The 21837-nt window shown below is 47.8% G+C and overlaps 1 protein-coding gene across 1 annotated transcript in view; it reads right to left on the bottom strand.

Annotated features, from left to right (window-relative positions):
• Positions 1–15932, bottom strand: part of DHRSX (dehydrogenase/reductase X-linked) — a gene marked incomplete at its 5' end in the record, with an annotated part of 60139 nt that extends 44207 nt beyond the window's left edge. The window contains 2 exon segments of the mRNA XM_014582522.1: positions 5644–5712; positions 15825–15932. Of these exon segments, the coding sequence (XP_014438008.1) occupies positions 5644–5712; positions 15825–15932 (177 nt within the window).
• Between the last annotated feature and the right edge of the window lie 5905 nt (positions 15933–21837).

The raw sequence follows: 21837 nt of genomic DNA, 5'->3' as shown, positions 1-21837 counted from the left end.
AAGAGCGGAGCCATCCAACCAGCCTGCCTCTCTTCCCCATCACGATGGCACAGGCCAGCTGCTGGTCGAAGGGCAGCCACCTTAGGGAAGCTCTAAGCGAGACAGGAAGACCCTGTTTGGGGTGAAGATGACGCAAGGTGACGCAGAGGACAACACACAAGGTATTTCCAGTCTGATCCCCTGCAGTCGTCGGCTAAGAGACTCTGCCGGAACTGGTGAGCGCTCTGCAGACACAGAGGTCACCTTCCTGTAAGGGAGCTGATAGGTACCATGGCCTAACCCCGTCTGTATTCATCGGAGCCCTGTGAGTTTGTCCTTGATTGCTTTCATTGTGCTGTCCGGTGTCTTTCTTTATGGATCTATTTCGGATAAGGGAATAGGACTCCCTGTTCTAAATAAGAGAGCTTTCATCAGCGGGTAATTACCCAAGAGCAATAGAAGTGCTGGCAGCAAGGACCAAGGACAATGAGGTATTAAACACCATCCCTGGAAAATGGCTCAGTTGGAAAATGAGCCCTGTCGCCCTGGTTCCTGAAAACAGTCACAAATGTCTCATCTGTGAGAGCTCCAGGGGAGGGACCTCTGTGCTCACGGCCCCTGACTTCAAAAGCACTGGTATGAGGGGGGCCGGCGAGTGGCACGGCGGCTAAGGCGCTGGACTCTCACACAGCCGACTGTGGTTCAAGTCCCGGAACTAGCAGCTTGCTTGGTCACTCTACCTCTCTCTCTGTCTGTCTCTGATGAGTGCCCTATAGCAAACTTTCAAATAATAATAAATCAAATAAATCAATATTTTTTTAAAGCAGAGGATACTGGAAAGTGAAGAAAATAGAGCATTAAACCCAGAATGGAGAAAAATATGATTAAGTACATGGGAGTGTGGGAGAAAAAAGATCGGCTGAAAAGATAGGAAGCATTTCCAAACTGTTTTGTTGTTGTCTTTTACTTTTGCCATAGGGTGCATGCATTTGCCAGAGAGAGACAAAGCAATAAGTCACCCCTCAGCAGGGATGGCCACGCCACAATCCCTTCTCCTCTGTTCTCCTCTTGGGATTTTAGACACACATGCACACATACCCAGCATGATTTTCAAGGGGCTGGATCCAGGACTCAAACCATGGTTGGCCATGTGGGAGTCCAGTGCCTTAACCATTACGTCACCTGCTGGCCCCCAAATAACTGCGTTCTTGACAGGAATTGTCAATGTGGGTTCTGGTTATTAGAAAGTGGGCTTCCTTGCTTAAAAAGAAATCCAGTGGGTTGCCATTATCCAACGTCATAATCCCCCATGAGGACAAAGCAAGCAACAGTGAATGTTCTCTGACCACACGCTGCACTGGGCAACAGAGAGTGTGTACACAAGACTCTCAGCTTGGGGCTGGCAGGTGGCGTGGTAGTTAAGGCACTAGACTCCCACTTGGCCGACCGTGATTTGAGTCCCAGACCCGGTGGGTTGCTTTCCCTCTCTCTCTGTGGTCAGCGCACATGCCCTATAACAAATAATAATAATAATAATAATAATAATTTTTAAAATGATTATTCAATTTGATTTATCATGATCATCGTTATGTTTTTAGGCACCAGAGAGAGCGAGAGAAAGGGAAAGTGAGAAAGCAACTCAAGCTGCCAGGTCTGGGACTTGAACCATGGTCAACCACATGGGAGTCTAGCATCTTAACCACCATGCCACATGCTGGTCTCTTTGATAATAACAATTTAATCAAATAAATATTCTTTTTTTTTAAAGAAAAGACTCCCAGGCTCCTGCAGGGGTGAGCTCGTCCTGAGGAAAAGTGTCTGTGCAGAGCTGAGGGAATTCACTCTTTGGATTCTGAGGCAGACCCAGGTGTGGCCAAGAGTGGAGACGTGTCAAAGCACAGAGAGGGGGCTAGGCCCGCTGCTGAGCAGGAGTGCTCCGGCTGGTTGAGCTGTGTGCCCTTGGAGTGAGCTCTGAAGAGTGCAAAGACCACTTTTCTCAGGGTTTCCAGGCCTGGAGGTCAGACAAGGTCAAAGGAAGGTGAATGCCAGGACCACAGCCAATTGTTCCCATCTGGCCAGGCTCCAGCTCTCTCCACACTACTAAGAGGCCAACCCTACAGGACTTACACACAGGACCTCTGTGGGCTGACTTCTAAATTGGTCAAGATCTAAAACTTTTTTTAATTGCCAGAAAGCACGTGCATTTGCCAGAGAGAGAGAGAGAGAGAGAGAGAGAGAAGGCAAGAAAGCATTCCCCAATAGAGCGTGGACACATCAAACTCCCTTCTACATTCTCATCTCAGAATTTGGGGCATGCACACATGCATGCCCAGAATGTTTTTCAAGCCACTGTGTCTGGGACTCGAACTGCAGTGGGTCATGTGGAAGTCCAGTGCCTTAACCACCATGGCACCTGTTGGTTCCATTCTTTAAACTATCTTTAAAAAAAGTTTATTCATCTGTTTGTTGTATGGGAGAGGGAGCAAATGAGAAGCAGACAGGCAGGGCAAGCAGTCTTCACGCCCATTACTCCCTTCCTTCATCAGCCAACCCTCATCATGTGCCTGGTGTGAACGTGGAGATCCTTGGAAGTGAACCCAGAACCTACCACTGTGGGTCCAGCTAGCCAACCATCTGGCCCATTCTTTTTATAGACACATTCAGGATTTAAAAAAATAATAAAAAAGAAAAAGGAAGAGAATGCATTGTTATTTTCTTAGCCTACTTCTCTTTCTGTTTGTTTTGCTTTGTTTTTTTTTTTTTTTTTAATGAGATAGTCTTCCAGGTTGATCAAGCTAGACTCTAACTCATAATCACCCTATCTCAGTCTTTTGAGCAGCCAGGAATCCAGGTGCAGGTCAGGAGTCTTCTCTTTGACCCTAAAATGATGGTTTAATGCATTTACAACTTAGGAGAACACAGATTTCAGGACTCCAACCCAATGTTTCTGAATCATGGGTTAGGCCTGAGAACTTGCATCTCTCACCTGTTCTCTGGAGAAGTAATGATGGTGATGACGGTGAAAGTCCCAGGAACACACTTTGAGTTTTACTATGTTAGTGCCACACTTTTTTGGGGGGGAGGGGAAGGTTTTTTTTTCCTATAGGGCGCATGTACTCACCAGAAAGACAGAGAGAAAGAGAGAGACAGAAAGCAAGAAATCACCTCTCAGGGGGGACGGCCATGCTGCAATCCCTTCTCCTCCATTCTCCTCTCGGGATCTTGGGCATGCACGCACCTGGCGTGAATTTAAGCCACCGGGCCCAGGACTCAAACCACGGTTGACTACATGGGAGTCCAGCAACATAGCCATTACGCCAATTGCTGGTCCCAGTGCCACACTTTTAAACACTCCAAATGAGGAGGGGACAGTGAATGGCTGATTCTCACAACAATCAATCCTTTCTGCACTGGGGCAGGTAATGGAAAGAATGAAACAACTCCCCAACCTGTTTCGTCTTCCTGGTATTGCACAGAGGGTTTGGCGAGGGGCTGACAGGATGTCCCAATGAGTTGCTTCCCAATATAAAAGGGGTTCTGCAATGCCAGCTGTTTGAGGTGCCTCAGACTTTCAACACTCCCAGCCCTTGGCAAAGGGTGAATCAATGTTTCACAGGTGCTTACAGTGGAGAATAAGGAGACACTAGTACAGACATCAAGAAGGCTCAGCTGGTGGAGAACAAGGAGACACTAGTACAGACCTCAAGAAGGCTCAGCTGGTGGAGAACAAGGAGACACTAGTACAGACCTCAAGAAGGCTCAGCTGGTGGAGAATGAGGAGACACTAATAAAGATATCAAGAAGGCTCAGCTGTCCAGACCTTGCATGTCACTCTCATTGTTTACTGAAAAAAATCAAATGACCTTTAAAATGGGAACCCTCTGCTTTTGAGGTAGTCTCCAAACACAAGATATTACAGTCTCGAATTCAAATGGCCAAGGTGGTGATAGCGTTTTCTGTGTGTGTGTGTGTGTGTGTGTGTGTGTGTGTACAGGGTCATCAGAAAAGTCATGAAGTAGTTTTCTATGCCTACATGACTTTTTCAACAACCTAATGTTTTTGTTTTTGTTTCATTATAGGGCACGTATGCTCGCTGAACAAACAGAAATACAGAGAGAGGGAAAGTGAGAAAGCATTCCTCAGTGGGGAATGGCTATACCACAATCCCTTCTCCTCCATCTCTCCTTTTGGGATTTTGGCTATGCACACAGACATGCCCAGCATGTTTCTCAAACCACTGGGTCCAGGAATTTAACTGAGCACACACACCATGTGGCAAATAAAAAATAAAAAAAAAAAAGAAAGAACATTTGGAATCCCGGAAGATGTTAGAGGGCTAGCTTCATGCTTCCTTATTTGAAAGGATAGTGAGAATACCATGGAGAATCCTTGAAGACATGTCTAAGAACGTGGAGGTCAAGCACATCCCTGTTGAAGACTCTCAAGAAGTCAATGTACATGCCCAATTATGCCCTGGAGGTCAGCAAAAACCAGGAATGCGTCGAGGCTCTTCATGGAAAATGGACTCAACAATGAGTGTCATCTACCTGCATAGCTGAATATCTCCCCCCGGTACGTGCCAGAGCTAAGCAATGTTATCACTGCTACCCCCCCCTTGCCAATTTCTCCTCGCCTCTGGGACCAGAAACTCCCAAAAGAAGCTGCCATTGTGTTTAAGGCACTAGATTCCCACAGGGCCAACCACAGTTCAAGTACTATACCGAGAGCCTTGAAAAACACCATGCACGCGTGCCCAAAAATCCCAAGAAGAGAATGGAAGAGAGGGGATTGCACCCCTGGTGGGGGTGGTTTCTCACTTTCTCTCTCTGTCTCTCTTTCTCTCACCTCTGTGGAGAACACAGACATCCTGTAGCAAACATCTCTAAAATAAATAAATGAGTGAAAACATTATTTAAAAAAGAAAATGACTAAAAGCAGAGACATCTCTCTCAAATGCCAGAAAAATAACACCTGTCACATCATTCATGCGGACCATCTGATGCAAGAGAGTGTTCCGACTCGGTCGTCTAGACAGCTGCACCTATGTGTTTTCCTTTTGTTTTTTTTAAGTTTTTCACGCTGACGAGAGAGCCGTGTATCCGCATATTTGCTAAACTACATACTGCCATAGTTTCTGTACGTACAAACACCAGTTACAATCGTTTTTATTCCACTTTATTAGAAGTATGTCTTCAGCAAGCTGTCGGCAAGTGTGCTAAAACCCACAACAGTTGAAGATCTATGTTCTTATAGAAAGAAATCCAAAATGTACAAAATTTAACTCTAAAAGGAAGGAGCAGTTACTGCCCTGCAAGATTTTTTTTTTAAATTATTTATTTATTTTTATTTGTTATTATTAGTATTAGATTTTAGTTCACTACAGGACACGTGCGCTCACCAGAGAGAGACAGAGAAAGTGAGAAAGCAAACCGCCAGGTCCGGGACTCAAACCACAGTCAGCCACGTGGGAGTCCAGCGCCTTAACCACCATGCCACCTGCCGGCCCTATCATTTTTTTTAAATGAAAAACTGCATAGAAATGCAATTTAAAACCGCAAACTAAAATTTATATAAGTCAAGATAAAAAGGTCAGTGAACATTTGGGAGAATTCCGACCCAAAACACCTGCTCCCCAAAAACACACCCTCAAACTATCCACAGTACCTTTGTCGTTCAAGGTTTCTTCCTTGATTCTTTGGACGACATGGTGGGCTTTACTCTCGTTGTTCCCAGCTAAGAGGAGAAGAGAGAGGGTAAAATGATTAGTGAAGTCATCTACCAGCAGGTAACTCTCGTTTTGCAGGAGGTAACAGCGACTTCTAAATGAAGATATGACGGTCACCCCTTTCAGACCACCATTAAATTTCACCATCAGGGGACCAGCAGTTAGCATAGTGGCTATGTGGCTGGACTCCCATATAGTTGACCGCGGTTCGAGTCCTGGACACAGTTGCTTAAACTCACACCGGGCGCGTGTGCGTGCGTGCCCAAGATCCCGAGAGGAGAACGGAGGAGAAGGGATTGCGGTGTGGCCATCTCCCCTGGGGGTGATTTCTTGCTTTCTGTCTCTCTCTGTCTTTCTGGCGAGTGCATGCACCCTATAGCAAAAACCTCTCCAAACAAACAAACAAAATTCACCACCAGACCTACTTGGGCTGAGTGAAGCTATCTATTTGAGATGCATTTTCTCCAGCCTGAAAAAAGGCATAACTACACCTGACATTTTACTTCTAAATCACGACAGGAACACGAGGCACCTGGTGGCTGAATTCGCACGTGAAAGCCGAGAATAGCCTTGGTGTAAATAAAAACCGTGCTCGGAAATGTCAGAAGAGAAACAGAACTTTCTCAGGAACAATTAGTCTACATGAAACCCCTCTTTTTTATTTTTAGTTTTTCTTAGTTATTGCTCTAAGGCGCAAGGGCTCACAAAGGAGAGAGACAGAGAGAAGGTGAGAGAGTGAGGAATCAGCCCCCCAGGGGGGATGGCCACACCGCAATCCCTTCTCCTTCGTTCTCTTCCTGGGATATTGGGCACGCACGCACACGCACTTCGGATGATTTTCAAGCCACTGGATCTGGGACTCGAACCGCACACTGAGCCATGTAGGATCCAACTACTCTAATCTCCATGCTGTCAGCTGGCCCAGGCACTATTTATTTATTTATTTATTTATTTATTATCATTATTTTTCAATTTTGACCAGAGAGAGAGAGAGAGCAAGAGCGAGAAAGAGCAAGCCGCCAGGTCTGGGATTTGAACTGCAGTTGTCCACGTGGGAGTCCAGCCCTTTTAACCAGCACTCCACCTGTTGGCCCCACACTCTTTTTAAAAGTTTATTTACTTCCTAAGAGAGAAACAGAGCGTAGGTGAGAAAGAGCGAGGGTGGCAGCCGGACAGGGCCTCGTCGCATGGTGACCCCCTCCGCTCAGTCCTGCAGCTAGGTGGGACCTTGCACAAAGACGCAACTAGTCTGTGTCAGGGCGACCCTGGAGCCAACTGCGTGGTCAGCCACGCGGCTTCCAGCCCTGCAGGTCACCCTGGGCCCGGGCGGGGCCGGCAGCTGTCACGGTAAGGTGCATCTGAGAGGCTCTGGTTCAGGGAGAGGCAGTTGGAAAACGCTGCCTTTCTGTGGACTGTCCCTCATCACAGCGAGGCCCGAAGTCACCTCTCGCCCTCTTTCCAGGAGAGACCAAGCCCCGTCACGCCTGTCTCGGTGACTCACAGCAGGGTTTTGACATCACGCAGATAAAATCTAGCACCCAAATAGCACGAGCTTGGGCGTCCACCTGCTGGGTGCCTGGAGAGCTCAAAGGTGTCTCCAGGACGCCTGCTCCAAACACCCAGCCCTGCTGGGGCAGGCACCAGAGGGCGGGGCCGGGACGCACCTCCGCGCACCCGGGCCAAGCCAACAGCCAGGCTCTTTCTAGTACAGAGCCGCGCTGAGGTTGCCACGGAACGGGCTCCCCAGACAACCCTCGTCCTCGGCATTTCTCAACACCCTTTGAACACACCTCAGTTAATGCCCCACATCCCTTTTTTTCCTTTTGGAGAGATGTTTGCTATGGGGTGTGTGCGTTCTCCAGAGAGACAGAGAGAGACAAAGCCAGAAATCACCCTCCAAGGGGCATGGCCATGCTGCAATCCTTTCTCCTCCATTCTCCTCTTGGGATTTTGGGCACACACACACACACACACACACACACACACGCGGTGAGTTTAAAGGTGTCGGGCTCAAGCCTCCAACTGCAGTTGACTATGTAAGAGTCCAGCACCTTAACCACGATGCCACCTCATATTGGTTTTGTGTTTTTTTTGAAGAGGTTTTTGCTATAGGGCGTGTGCACTCGCCAGACAGACAGAGAGAGACAGAGAGACAGAAAGCGAGAAATCACTCCCTAGGGGGGATGGCCATGCTGCAATCCCTTCTCCTCTATTCTCCTCTCGGGATCTTGGGCACGCACGCACACGTGCGTCCCGGGTCCAGGACTCAAACTGCGGTCGACTACATGGGAGTCCAGCGACATAGCCATTACGCCAACTGCTGGTCCCGACCTGGTATTTTTTTAAGAGAGAGACTTTTGCTATAGGGCACATGCACTCACCTGAACGACAGAAAGCGAGAAATCACCCTCCAGGGGGATGGCCATGCCATAATCCTTTCTCCTCCACTCTCCTCTTGGGATGTTGAGCATGCACGCACACCCATGGGGCATGAGTTTGAAGCTGCCGGGTCCGGGACTCGAACCGCAATCGACCCCGGGGGAGGCGAGCACCTTAACCACCACGCCACCTGCTGGCCCCTTACTTTCTACCTCCTAAGGAATGAGGCAGCAGCCCCGCTGCGTAATTTGTTGCCTCGGGGTAGCTTATTCTGTACCCCAGCTAAAGGGCCCTCCTCTTAAAAAGCAGGAGGGGTGAGAAATGGAAGGAAAATGTGATTTCCTGTGAGGCTCTGTCTCTCGGAGTGTGTCTCTCTTCTATCTCTCTTACTCGTGGAAAAAAATTTGAAAATAAACTTAAGAGAAAAAGGGTCACCGTGTGTGTGTGGGTGCCCAAAATCCTGAGAGGAGAAAGGAGAAGGGATTATGGTGTGGCCATCTTCCCTGGAGGGTGATTTCTCGCTCTCTGTGTCTCTGTCTCTCCAGCAAGCACACACATCCTATAGCAAAAGCCTCTCTCTAAAAAACAATAAATCAATAAAATAAGTGTTGGGCCGGCCGGTGGCATGGGGGATAAGGTGGCTGGATCTACATAACCGACCCTGTGGTGCGAGCTCCGACCTGGCAGGTTGAAAACCAGTCTGGGCGCATGTGAGTGTGTGTCCGAAATTCCAGGAGGAGAATGGAGGGGGAAGGATTTTAGCAGCCAGCTCCCCTAAGGGGTCAGTTCTCACTTTCCCTTTCTTGGTCTCTGTGTATCTGTCTCTCATTGTCCCTATAGCAAAAATGAAAACCTTTTTTTAAAAAAGAAGTGTCTTCAGGAGCTGGCAGGGGGCGTGGTGGTTAAGGCGCTGGACTTCCACACGGTCAACTGTGGTTTGAGTCCCGGACCTGCCGGCTTGGGTCAACTTTGGTTTGAGTCCCGGCCCTGCCGGCTTGCTTTCTCACTTTCTCTCTCTCTCTCTGTCTCTCTCTCACAGACACACACACACACTCTGTCACTCTCTGGTCAATTAAAATAAAGTTAAATAAAATAATTCTTAAAAACAAACAAGAAAGAAAGAAAACCGTGCCTTCAGCAAGGAGTTAAAATATATATGATGGAGTAGAAGCCGTGAAATTAATGAGACGGGAAATGGCTTCAGCGCCGGCTGGAGACATCTCCAGTAAATACTGCAAAGCGATTCCTTTGGGGAGGAATAAAAGGAATATCTAAATTGCTCCCTCCTTGAAGGAGTTCAAAGTGGCAGACTTCAAACGCAGCAGACTGCAAAGGTCACTCTCACGTCTGGCTTCCTTGGAGAAACAGAACCTCACGCAGAGCGTAGGTCCGGCTCTGAGAGTCTTTGCTTCGGGGAGGTAGGGGTCGGCGGGGCTGGCGGGAACGCCAACCAGGGGCCCTCTGAGAACTACACCCATCTCAGAACGTTCTAGGCTTCAAAGCCAAAAGAGGAAGAAAGAAAATTCACAGTAAAGGTGGTCTGTGTTTACAGGGACCAGGGAGAAAGCTCAACATGGCCGGGTCTGGGATTCGTGTCCCGGGACTCATGGGAGCTGCTGCACACAGAGGTGCCCGCGACTCAGGCCGGCCGAGGCTGGGAGCCCATCACTGCATGAAAACCCTGCTGGGGTACCTAAGTCTCTCTCTCTCTGCCTGTCTCTTTCTATCTCTCATGAAATCAAGCTGTTTAAAAAGAAAAGCATGGGGAACCAGCAGCTGATGTAATGGGTACATCGCTGGACTCCCACGTAGTCAACTGCAAGTTCGAGTCCTCGTCCCGGTGGCTTAAACTCACGCTGGGCGCGTGTGCATGCATGCCCAAGATCCCGAGAGGAGAAGGGATTGTGGCGTGGTCATCCCCCCAGGGGGCAATTTTTCACTTTCTGACTCTCTGTCTCTCTCTGTCTTTCTGGCGAGGGCACGTGCCCTATCGCAAAAACCTCTCCAAAAAAACAAATGTTATGTCCATGCGCTCATACCCTTTGCTCTAAGTATGACATATTGTGCCAGCCATTCCACTTCCAGGGCAGGGGTGGCCGTGATGAGCAAGGCCTGAGAAAATATGGGTTATCTGGCTCATTCCAGAAAAGGCTTACCAACCTCGGGGTAAACCTGCCGTGACTCGTCCTTCTCAGCTGGATTGGTCTGAGAAGTAGTTCATGATGGGTAAAGTCTTTTTACAAGCAAAATGAGAAATAGTGACTGATTGTTTAAAAAAAATGATAATTGGAATAATCATAATACTGATTGGGAAAAACATTGAAAAGCTACTGAATGTTGAAGCGGGGAGATGAATGTGTCTGTATTGACTGACATGCACGGCATTCCCTTTTGAAAAAGCAATGTAATACACTGTAAAGTTGTATGCAATCCAGTGTAATATAAAGAAGATTATGATGATAATAAAAATTTAAAAATTAAAAATTAAAAAAAAATCTAAAAAAAGAACAGAGGGACCCAGGAACGGATGTCCTTGTCATCACGTTGATGTCTGTAGACGGGCCCGGGTCACAATCGGGGTTCTCCGATTATTTTTTACAGATTAGTAGCTTTGAAATAAAATCGGAAGTTGAATATTCCCTTGCCTTATTTTGCATTTAAGACCAAAAAGAAAAAGAAGCATTAAGCATCCAGTGATAACTCTTCACTCACTGACCTTCACTCAAACTGTCATGTGGAATGAAGAACTGTCTCCTCGGGACAGACCCAATTACCCTCAAAGTCGTAGGGACGGAGTAAAATGCTGTAATTGATTGGCCTGACACACAGAGTCAGAAGGGTAGCCCACGGTGGAAGTTAAACACAGACAGCAGGAGCCCTGTGGGAGGGCTGGAACCATAGCATAATGGCTAAGCACAGTGTCGGCCAGTGCAACAGCATGGCGGACAGTGGTTCAAGTCTTGGTCCCGGTGGCTTGAAAAATTCACCAGGCATGTGTGTGTGTGTGTGTGTGTGTGTGTGTGTGTGTGTGTGTGTCCCAAATCTCTACAGGATGGGGAAATGGAGGAGGAGGGATTGTGGTATGAGTCTGCCCTACTAGGGGTATTTTCTCTCTTTTCCTCTCTTTCTGGTGAGAACATACACCCACTGGAAATTTAAAAAAAAAAAAAAGGAAGCCAGAGCAGCAGATGGCATAATGGTTACTTGCTAGACTCCCACATAGTTGATCACAGTTTGAGTCCTGGACTCGGCAGCCTAAAACTCACACCAGGCACATGTACATGTATGCCCAGAATCCTGAGAGTGAAGGAGAAGGGACTGCAGCATGGCTATCCCCCCCAGGGGGACGATTTCTCACTTTCTGTCCCTCTCTGTCTCTCCAGTGAGTGCACACGCCCTATAGAAAAACAATCTCTCTCAAAAAAAGAAGATCTACAAGAAAGAAGACACAGGTAGAGCGAGGATGCAGTGTTCACTTTCTGCTTGCTTTTTAAGGAAAAAATAGAGACACATTTGGTGTTGATGTGTACCATTTCTGATGATGAACATATCACATGAAAGTGAGGTGGTAACACTCAAGACTCCAGCCATGCCAGGAATGTGTGCACTGGAATTGACCCCTGTGTATGTAATATGAACTCCTCACTCAATGGGGCAGCTTGTGACCTAACCAGCCAGATGTCATCATGACCAGACTCAAACAGACATCATTGTGGCCCACCCAAGGAGTTCATCAAGATCTACCAGCTAGACCTCATCATGACCTACCTAGCAAGACCTCACCATAGACTAAGTAGCCCTCACCATGGCCAACCCAACTAGACCTCAGCATGGCCTACCCAACTAGACCTCAGCATGATCTACTGTGACAAGACCTCATCATGGCCTACACAACTGGACCTCGGCATGGCCTACCCAACTAGACATCAGCATGGCCTACCCAACTAGACCTCAGCATGGCCTACCCAACTAGACCTCAGCATGACCTACCCAACTAGACCTCGTCATGGCCTACCCAACTAGACCTCAGCATGGCTAGCCCAAGTAGATCTCGTCATGGCCTACCCAACTAGACCTCAGCATGGCCTACCCAACTAGACCTCAGCATGACCTGCCCAATTACTCTTCATCATGACCTAAGTCAACTAGATCACTCCAACTAGACCTTTTCATGATACAAACCAACTAAACCTCATTATGACCTACCTTGAACAGGTGAACCAGGCAACTTATTCATGAAGACTGTGTTATGGAAGCAAATCTTAAAAATAAATTATTTATATGTTAAAAGACCTGTTGAGTTCTAGCCCTCATGAGAAGAAGTGAGTCCTCAGGAGAGTTGGTTTCTGTGAAGGTTTCTTCAGAGAGCTACCCATAGTTCACTGTGTCTGCACTTGCCAGCCATCCCATATCTTGTCACCGGTCACGCTGTAAGTCTATGGCTTTAGGCTTTTCATACACCAAGATGAACAGTTTTGCAGATAAACCCCTATTCTCTTAAATCCACCCAGGCGCAAGTATTTCTGTCAGTACTGCCATAACGAACTAGGACAACAAAAGAGTTATGACCCTTGGTGTTTATCATTTTAAGGTGTTGGAGCCTGCAGGTGGCACAGTGGTTAAGGCACTGGACTCCCAAGTAGTTGATGCAGGTCAAGTCCTGGTCTCGACTGCTTCAAAGTTTCACCAGGTGTGTGTATGTGCATGCCCGAAATCCTGAGAGAAGAGTGGAGGAGAAAGGATTGCAGTATGGCCATGCCTCTTTGAGGTGATTTCTTGCTATCTCTGTGTCTCTCTGGCGAGTGCACACACCCTATCGCAAAAATCTCTCTCAAAAAGAAAAAAGAATTTTCAAGATGCTGTCAAAAATGGAAAATTTCCCTATCTACTAAGAGGATGGATAGAGACCAGCAGGTGGCGTGGTAGTTAAGGAGCTGAATCCACGTGGTTGACTACACGGTGTGAGCTCCAGACTCGGCAGTTTGGAAAAACACACCGGGGCACGTATGTGCGTGCCCAATGTCCTGAAAGGGGGATGGAGGAAAAGGGATTGTAGGGTGGCCATTCTCCCACCCTCAGGAGGATGTCTTCTCATTTTGTTGAGTGTGTGTGCCCTGAAACAAATAGAGAGAAAAGAAAGAAAGAAAGAAAGAAAGAAAGAAAGAAAGAAAGAAAGAAAGAAAGAAAGAAAGAAAGAAAGAAAGAAAGAAAGAAAGAAAGAAAAAGGAAAAGATCCCTAGGGGTCTCTACATGGAACACAGGACCTAAGAGTTTTGATGGAGAAAGGGGGGATTACGTGACTGACCTCCAGTAGACGGTTAGCAATCCCCTCTACTGTGGACAAGCACAACAACACACCGAGTGTGGCAGGACCCGTGCTGTGTCCACAACTCCACCGGCATGTTCACACCACAGTTCAGGGGTTAAGGACAACTCGTGACGTGTATGGCCCTCCAACCTCAAAACCACCACAGTCGCTAAACTCACTAGTGGATCATTTTATTCCATAGCGATTCCCTCCTGAGCTGCAAGGGAGGACTTCCAGGACCCCAGTGGGTTTTTCAAACCACAAATAGTATCACATCTTATATAAGCTCTGTGTGTGTGTGTGTGTGTGTGTGTAGGGGGGGTGTATATATATGTTTTTTATTTCTTAATCTGAAAACCAAGACAGCTACCAAGTGACTAACACGGGAAGCAGAGTGTGGGTACATTGCAAAGTGGGTTGACTCATACCCTGAGTGGGATGGTGGAAGATTTCATCCCACTACACACAACAGTGCTCAATTTAAAACTGAGGAGTACATGGGGCCAGCAGGTGGTGTAGAGGTTAAAGGGCTGGACTCCCACGTGGTCAACTGCGGTTCGAGTCCCAAACCCAGTGGCTTGAAACTCAAGCCGGGCATGGGTGTGTGCGTGCCGAAAATCCCGAGAGGAGAACGGAGGACAAGGGATTGTAGCATGGCCGACCCCCCCGGGGGATGATTTCTCGCTTTCTGTCTCTCTGTCTCTCTGTCTCTCCAGTGAGTGCACGTGCCCTGTAGCAAAAACCTCTCAATAAAAAGAAAAAAAAAGAAAGAAAAATTGACGAGTAGCTCATTCCTGGAATCCTGCATTTATTATTTTCAGACCGCATTTGGCCAGGACTATCAGAAACTGCAGAAAGCAAAACCACAGTTATGGGGCGTGTTGGCCCACGATGGTGAGACTAACCAGGAACACCTGGGACTAGATGGTTTATAAAGGTTAAGGGCTGGACCAGCAGGGGGCGTGGTGGTTAATGTACTGGATTCCCACGTGGTTGACCCTGGTTCAAGTCCTGGACCTGGCAGCTTGCCTTTTCACTTTCCCTCCCTCTCTCCCTGTCTCTCTCTGGTGAGCACAGGTGCCCTATAGCAAATTAAATAATAATAATAATGATGATCATAAATGAATTAAATAATTATTTTTAAAAAGCATTTTGGTTGTTTAAGCCACCTTGTCTGATAAAGGTACTTAGTTCACAGTTCTCACACACTAATAAAGATACAGGTTAAGCAATCGCTAATCCGAAAACCCAACACATTTCAAAACCTGAAAGTTTTTTTATCACCCACATAATATCACAGCTCGAAAACACCACACCTAATCTCATGGGATGGGTCACAGTGAAAATACAGTGATACAAAAATATTTTATAAGGGGGCCAGCAGGTGACATAATGGTTAAGGCACTGCACTCCCATATGGCGGATTGTGGTTCGAGTCCCAGACCCAGTAGCTTGACAATCACGCTGGGCACATATGTGCACACATTCCCAAAATCCCAGGAGGGGAATGGAGGAGAAGGGATTGTGGCATGGCCATCCCCTCTGGGGAGATTATTTCTCACTTTCCCTCTCTCTGTCTCTTTCTCTCTCTAGCAAGTGCACATGCCCTATGGCAAAAAATTATTTTTCTTTGTTTAGAGAGAGATTTTTGATATACGGTATGTGCACTTGCCAGAGAGACAGAGAGACAGAAAGCGAGAAATTACCCCCCAGGGGTTGGCCACACCACAGTCCCTTCTCTTGGAATTTGGAGCACACACATATATGCACCTGATATGAGTTTTAAGATGCCGGTTTCAAAACTCAAACCAAGGTCAGCTATGTGGGTGTCCAGCAACAGCCTTTACACCGTCTGCTGGTCCCTTTACAAAAATCTTTAAAAATATATATATATTATATAAAACTCTCTTCAGGCTGGGTGGGTAAGGTGTCTACGGGACATCATGAATTTTCTGTTTGTATTTAGGACTCATCCCCAAGATACCATATACATATCTTCCAGAATCGGGGAGCAAAAACACCCAAAACATACCTGGTCCAGAGCATCTCAGATAAAGGGTACTCATTTATCTATCTATCTATTGATTTCTTTCAGTGAAAAAATGCACAGGGGAAAAAAATAGAGGACACATATTCAAACCCAAAAGAATATTACAAATCCCGGGACCAGCAGTTAGCGTAATGTCTATGTCTCTGGACTCCCATGTAGTCGACCGCGGTTCACGTCCCGGACCCGGTGGCTTAAACTCACGCCGGGCGCGTGTGCGTGTGTGCCCAAGATCCCGAGAGGAGAACGGAGGAGAAGGGATTGCGGCGTGGCCGTCCCCCCTGGGGGGTGATTTCTCACTTTCTGTCTCTCTGTCTCTCTGTCTCTCTGGCATGCACATGCCCTATAGGAAACATCTGTCTTAATGGGAAAGAACCAGAACTCACCTATGACGACGTGCATGCCGAGTCTCGCCAGGCGCTTTGCCGTGGAGTAGCCGATGCCGTCCGTCCCACCGGTCACGATAGCCACGCGTCCAGGCTGCGGGGGGAAAGCTGGAAACACAGATAAAGTAAGATGTCAAAGCAGAGGACGCTGCCGTAGGAATGGCGCCCCAACAGGTGCCGGATGCCAAAGGGAGTTATGGTTCGATTATTTGCGCTTTTGTTCCCTGGAGTCCCCGGCTCAGGACGGAGGCTGTAATAAAGAGGATTAGCCTGCATAATGACAGCGCGGTAAGACATGCGGTAAGACATGCCGGGTAAGCCTGGCTCCCCCCGGGCCCGGCGCCCCTGGAACAGGAGGCAGAAGGAGGTGGGAGAGGTCCCTGAGCTGGGTCCACTTCTACCGCTGACAGTGTGGTTCTGCCATCACGCCCCTCGGGGAGGCACAGCTCTGCCCCCTTGTGAGTTGGGATTTTTATTTTCATTTTGCCACAGAGTAGGACCAGCAGATAGCGTGATGATTACATGGTTGGACTCCCATATGGCTCACGGCAGTTCGAGTCCCCGACCCAGTGGCTTACACTCACACCAGGTGTGTGTACGTGCATGCCCAAAATCCCGAGAGGAGAATGGAGAAGGGATTGTGGCATGGCCATGCTCCCGGGGGGGGTGGGGGTGGTGATTTCTCGCTTCCTGTCTGCTGTCTGGTAAGCGTACGCACCTTATAGTAAAACTTTCTCTTAAAGAAATAAACTATGGAAATAAAATAAATAAAAGAGCTCATGGACCTGAGGGATACGACAAAATGAACTCGGAAGCAGTCCGTGCAGGCCTGCTTCCCATTACGCTTTTCTAACTTCACACACACACACAGGAGGGCCCAGTTCTATGGATAAAAATCCCCCATGCACTGGGAAAGCCATTTGCATTCGAGAGTCCATCTCACGCTCCAAGGTCAGGCTATGCACCTGTCGGCTTCTGATACCAGCTTAGCGGTCCTCGTCGATTCTGCACAGGAAGAGGGACTCAGTGGGGAGCCTCCATGTTTGCTGGGGAGCCCACCCAACCTGGCTCCTGCAGAAGGCAACTGCAGACCACCAGCCACCTTGCCAAACTCTGCTAGCTTGTCTCTGAAGGTGCCAGGGGCAAGCTCAGGGCTCCAGACATGGGCATGATCAGCTTGCCCATCTATCAATGAATCCATCAGACAGGTCAGGTGACTCATCTCCACGCTGCGACTGCATGAGAGATTTCTAACAGGGATCGAACACTCGCGTCTCCCCAAAATTTGTGTGCTAAAATCCTAACCCCCAAATGGATGATGCTATTAGAAGGTAGGACCGTCGGAAGGTGATTAGGACAAAATGAACTCGGAAGCAGTCCGTGCAGGCCTGCTTCCCATTACGCTTTTCTAACTTCACACACACACACAGGAGGGCCCAGTTCTATGGATAAAAATCCCCCATGCACTGGGAAAGCCATTTGCATTCGAGAGTCCATCTCACGCTCCAAGGTCAGGCTATGCACCTGTCGGCTTCTGATACCAGCTTAGCGGTCCTCGTCGATTCTGCACAGGAAGAGGGACTCAGGGGGGAGCCTCCATGTTTGCTGGGGAGCCCACCCAACCTGGCTCCTGCAGAAGGCAACTGCAGACCACCAGCCACCTTGCCAAACTCTGCTAGCTTGTCTCTGAAGGTGCCAGGGGCAAGCTCAGGGCTCCAGACATGGGCATGATCAGCTTGCCCATCTATCAATGAATCCATCAGACAGGTCAGGTGACTCATCTCCACGCTGCGACTGCATGAGAGATTTCTAACAGGGATCGAACACTCGCGTCTCCCCAAAATTTGTGTGCTAAAATCCTAACCCCCAAATGGATGATGCTATTAGAAGGTAGGACCGTCGGAAGGTGATTAGGTCATGAGGGTGGAAATCCTATGAATGGGATTCATGTCCTTCAGAAGGACTCCAGGGGGCAGTAGGTGGCATGGTGGTTAACACACTGAACTCCAACATGGGCAACCACAGTTTGAATCCCGGATGTGACAGCTTAAAAGTCATTCTAGTTACGTGTGTGTGCATACCCAAAATCCCAGGAGAAAGGATTGTGGCATGGCGATTTCTCCTGGGGGGGGTTACTTCTCTCTCTCTCTCTCTCTCTCTCTCTCTCTCTCTCTGTCTTGTGAGCACATGTGCCCTATGGCAAAACCTTAAAAAAAATGGGAGCCAGCAGGTGTTGTAGTGGTTGGGGGACTAGACTCCCACATGGCCAACCACAGTTTGAGTGCCAGACCTGGTGGCTTACTTTCTCAGTTTCCCTCTCTCTACCTCTCTGTTTCTCTCAGGTGAGCACACATACCCTACAGCAAACTTAAAAAAAAATGATGATAAATAAAATTTAAAAATGAGACTCTGACATTTGATAGAAAGTGAATAAATATGAAAGATTTACTGCTAAGCGAACCAAGCCAGACTATGAAAGAGAAGCATTGTATGTCCCCATTTAATATATACTGATGTCTGCACTCTATGGCAGAAACTGAAGGGAGGGCAGCAGTAGAAATTAGACACAGTAAAGTGGGGAGTGATGGAGTGGGAGGGAGGACATTGGGGAAATTAAAAAAAAACATTTAACAGAAACAAAAATGAGGTTATCTGTGGATGACAATGTAGATGGCAATATCTTTGACTTGGCCTATATGCACTATATTCATGCTGGGAAAAACCACATTGAACACTGTAAAGATGTACAGTGATTAAATGGAAATTGAAAGAAAGTTTTAAGAGGTATCTAAATTTAAGAAAATAATAATAAAGTCATCTGGTTGACTCTACCTATACCAAAGTGTTTTTTCTCTCTGATACACTCTTTGCCCATTGCTGGGTTCAGATTATGGCTTGTCCCCCAAAGGTTCATGTGCTGAAAGCTTTGTCCCAAGATGATGGTGGTGAAGCAGCTAAGCAGTGTTTGGATCATGAAGACACCATCCTCTAATCTACTAATGCCCATTTCCCTGGAGAAAGTGGTCCATGTTTCCAGCAGGAAAGCATTAGTTCCCATGCAGGCCCATGGGTTGTGTCCCAGTTCTTTGCATGCACCTACCTTCCCCTCTGCTGTTGCTGCTGCTTCTTTTTTTCGTCTTTTTTTTTTTTTTTTTTTTTTTTTTGAGGGATTTTTGCTATAGGGCACATGTGCTCCCCAGAGAGAGAGACAGAGAGACAGAAAGTGAAAAATCACTCCCCAAGAGTTGGATGGCCACACTGTAATCCTTTCTCCTCCATTCTTCCTCTCAGGATCTTGGGCACACACATGCACCCAACATGAGTTTGGAGCCACTGGCCCCGGGACTTGAACTGTGGTCGACTATGTGGGAGTCCAGCAATGTAACCATTATGCCATCTGCTGGTCCCTCCTCTGCTTCTGTTGGCCATGTTGCAATGAAAAATGTGAAGCCTGGCTGATCCCAGTCCAATGCTCTTGGACTTTCCCAACACTGGCATCATGAAGCAAATAAACCTCTATTCTATTCCTCTTGTTTTAAGAATAATTTATGTAACTGTATTTAGTAGTAGTAGTAGTAGTATTTTCCTTTAACCAGAGAGGGAGAGAGAAAGTGAGAAATCAAGCCGCTCGGTCCAGGACTCAAAACATAGTTGGCCATGTAGGAGTCCAGCACCTTAACCATCACGTCACCTGCCAGCTCTTAAACCTCTAATCTTTTTTTAATTTTAAGAATTATTAATTTACTTAATTCCATGTGCTATTATTACTTTTTCATTTGACCAGAGAGAGATGGAGAGAGAGCGAAAGGGAAGCCGAGAAAACAAGCTGCCAGGTCCAACAATCGAACCACGGTTGGCCATGTGGGAATCCAGAGCCTTTAACCACCACGCCCCCTGCTAACCCAGACCCCTATTCTTTATAAATCACCCAGCCTCGTGTTTTTCTGTTAGCAATCCAGTCACAGACGAAGACAGCACTACTGTCTATACCTTCTCTTTGATCGCAGTCAACTCGATCAGTGTTGTTACCGGCGATCGGAGAATCTGAGCGGTTTCCTGCCAGGTGCAAAGCAGCAGATGTGCGATTCCCTGACATCATCTCCTCTGACAGCCCAAGGACGGTAATCCAGTTCTGGGCAACGCTGCACCAGTGAGTCAACAGTGGCAATCTTAGCCATCTGCCACCCTGACTCCAAGACAGCCTTCACCAAGACATGTGTTCCATCGGGCGCTCTGCATCTTACACAGGAGCGCGACAGTGCACAGAGCTGGTCAGACTGAAGCCGAGAACGCCCTACCTCAGTGCGAGACAGCCTTCTTTGTTTCCCCCAGGTCAGCAGGTGGCATGGAAGTTAAGGCACTAGATTCTCACGTGGCCAACCACAGTTCGAGTCCCAGAACCAGCATTGTGAAAATCATGCCAGGTGTGTGTGTGTGTGTGTGTGTGTGTGTGTGCGTGCCCAAACTCCTGAGAGGAGGCTGAGGAGAAGGGGCTGTGGCTAGGCATCCTCCCTGGGGGATGATTTCTCACTTTTCTGCTCTCTGTCTCTGTCTCTCTCCAGTGAGTGCAAGCACCCTATGGCAAAAACCTGAACAAAAAAAGTTTATTTGTTGGGTCGTCAGAAAAGTCAGGATGCACTTTTACATAGAAAATAATACATCTTGGGGATCATAATGGCTACCGTGTTGAACTCCCACTTGGTCAACCGCAGTTCGAGTCCCAGACCCGGTGGCATCAAACTCATGCTGCACACATATGCGTGCATGCCCAGAATCCCAAGAGGACAATGGAGAAGGGACTGCAGTGTGGCCATCCCCCCAGAGGGTGATTTTTGGCTTTCTGTCTCTCTGTCTCTCCAGCGAGCACACTGACCCTATAGCAAAAATGTCTCTAAAAATATACATCAAGACTTTTCTGACAACTCAACAGTTAATTCTTCTGTGAGTGGAAAAGACACACACACAGAGAGAGAGACAGAGATAGTGACCGAAACAGGGTCTTTTCTTCTCCTAAAAAGAGAGATTTTTGCTACAGGGCATGTGAACTTGCTGGAGAGACAGAAAGCGAGAAAAAGTGTGGGCACACACACCCACTGTGAGTTTCAAGTCACCAGGTCCAGGACTCGAACCACGGATGGCCATGTGGGAGACCAGCGGCATAACCACTCTTCCATCTGCTAGGTCCCCAACGGGGTCTTGATCCCATGACCTACTGCAGCCTCAGCCAGCCAGCCAGCCCTAGATAATGGGCATGAGTGCTCCAAGACAAAGCCAGACCGTACCCTTACATATCCGCCTCACAGAGGGCCATGTTTCATCGTGGGACACCCTTCACCCCTTTATATTTTCTTTCTTCCATGAGTGTGAGAGACAGAGAGACAGAGATGGAGAGACAGGCACCCCCAGACACAGCCAACCTCGCAGCCTGGGCACAGACGCGCCTGGTGCACTCAGAGAGGTGTCTGGACTTGAACCTACAACCTTCCCACGTGGGTCAGTCTTGCAGAAGGTTTTGTGCCATGCCCTGAATCGATGAGGTTCTAACTGCACCAAAACACCCTCCAGGGGTGTCTCAGGGCCCGGGACAGCAGAGACACCAGCTACGTTGGCTCAACGAGCCAAGCTGGCTAATTTCCTGATTATACGGTCCTGTGCCTTGCATGTGCTTCTTTATTATTTTGTTTATTTATTTATTTTTAATTTGCTGTAGTGTGTGCGCTCACTGGGGAGAGATACAGAGAAGGAAAGTGAGAAGTCGCCCTGTAGGGAGAACGGCCACACCACCATTCCTTCTCCTCCATTCTCCTCTTGGGATTTCGGGCATGCACGCACATACGTCCGGCGTGTTCTCCAAGCTGCTGGGTCCAAGACTCGAACAGCACAGTTAGCCATGTGGGATCCAGCTGCCTTAACCACCAGGCCACCTGATGACCTATTTATTCTTTATTTTCTTTTGAAAGGTTTTTGTCACAGGGCATGTGCGCTTGCTGGAGAGAGACAGGAGAGGGAAAGA

The sequence above is a fragment of the Tupaia chinensis genome, unplaced genomic scaffold (genome assembly GCF_000334495.1).
Source record: "Tupaia chinensis unplaced genomic scaffold, TupChi_1.0 Scaffold143644_1, whole genome shotgun sequence".
NCBI lineage: Eukaryota > Metazoa > Chordata > Mammalia > Scandentia > Tupaiidae > Tupaia > Tupaia belangeri.
The sequence above is the reverse complement of the archived record's forward strand: the minus strand, read 5'-3'. Positions and strand labels throughout refer to the sequence as shown.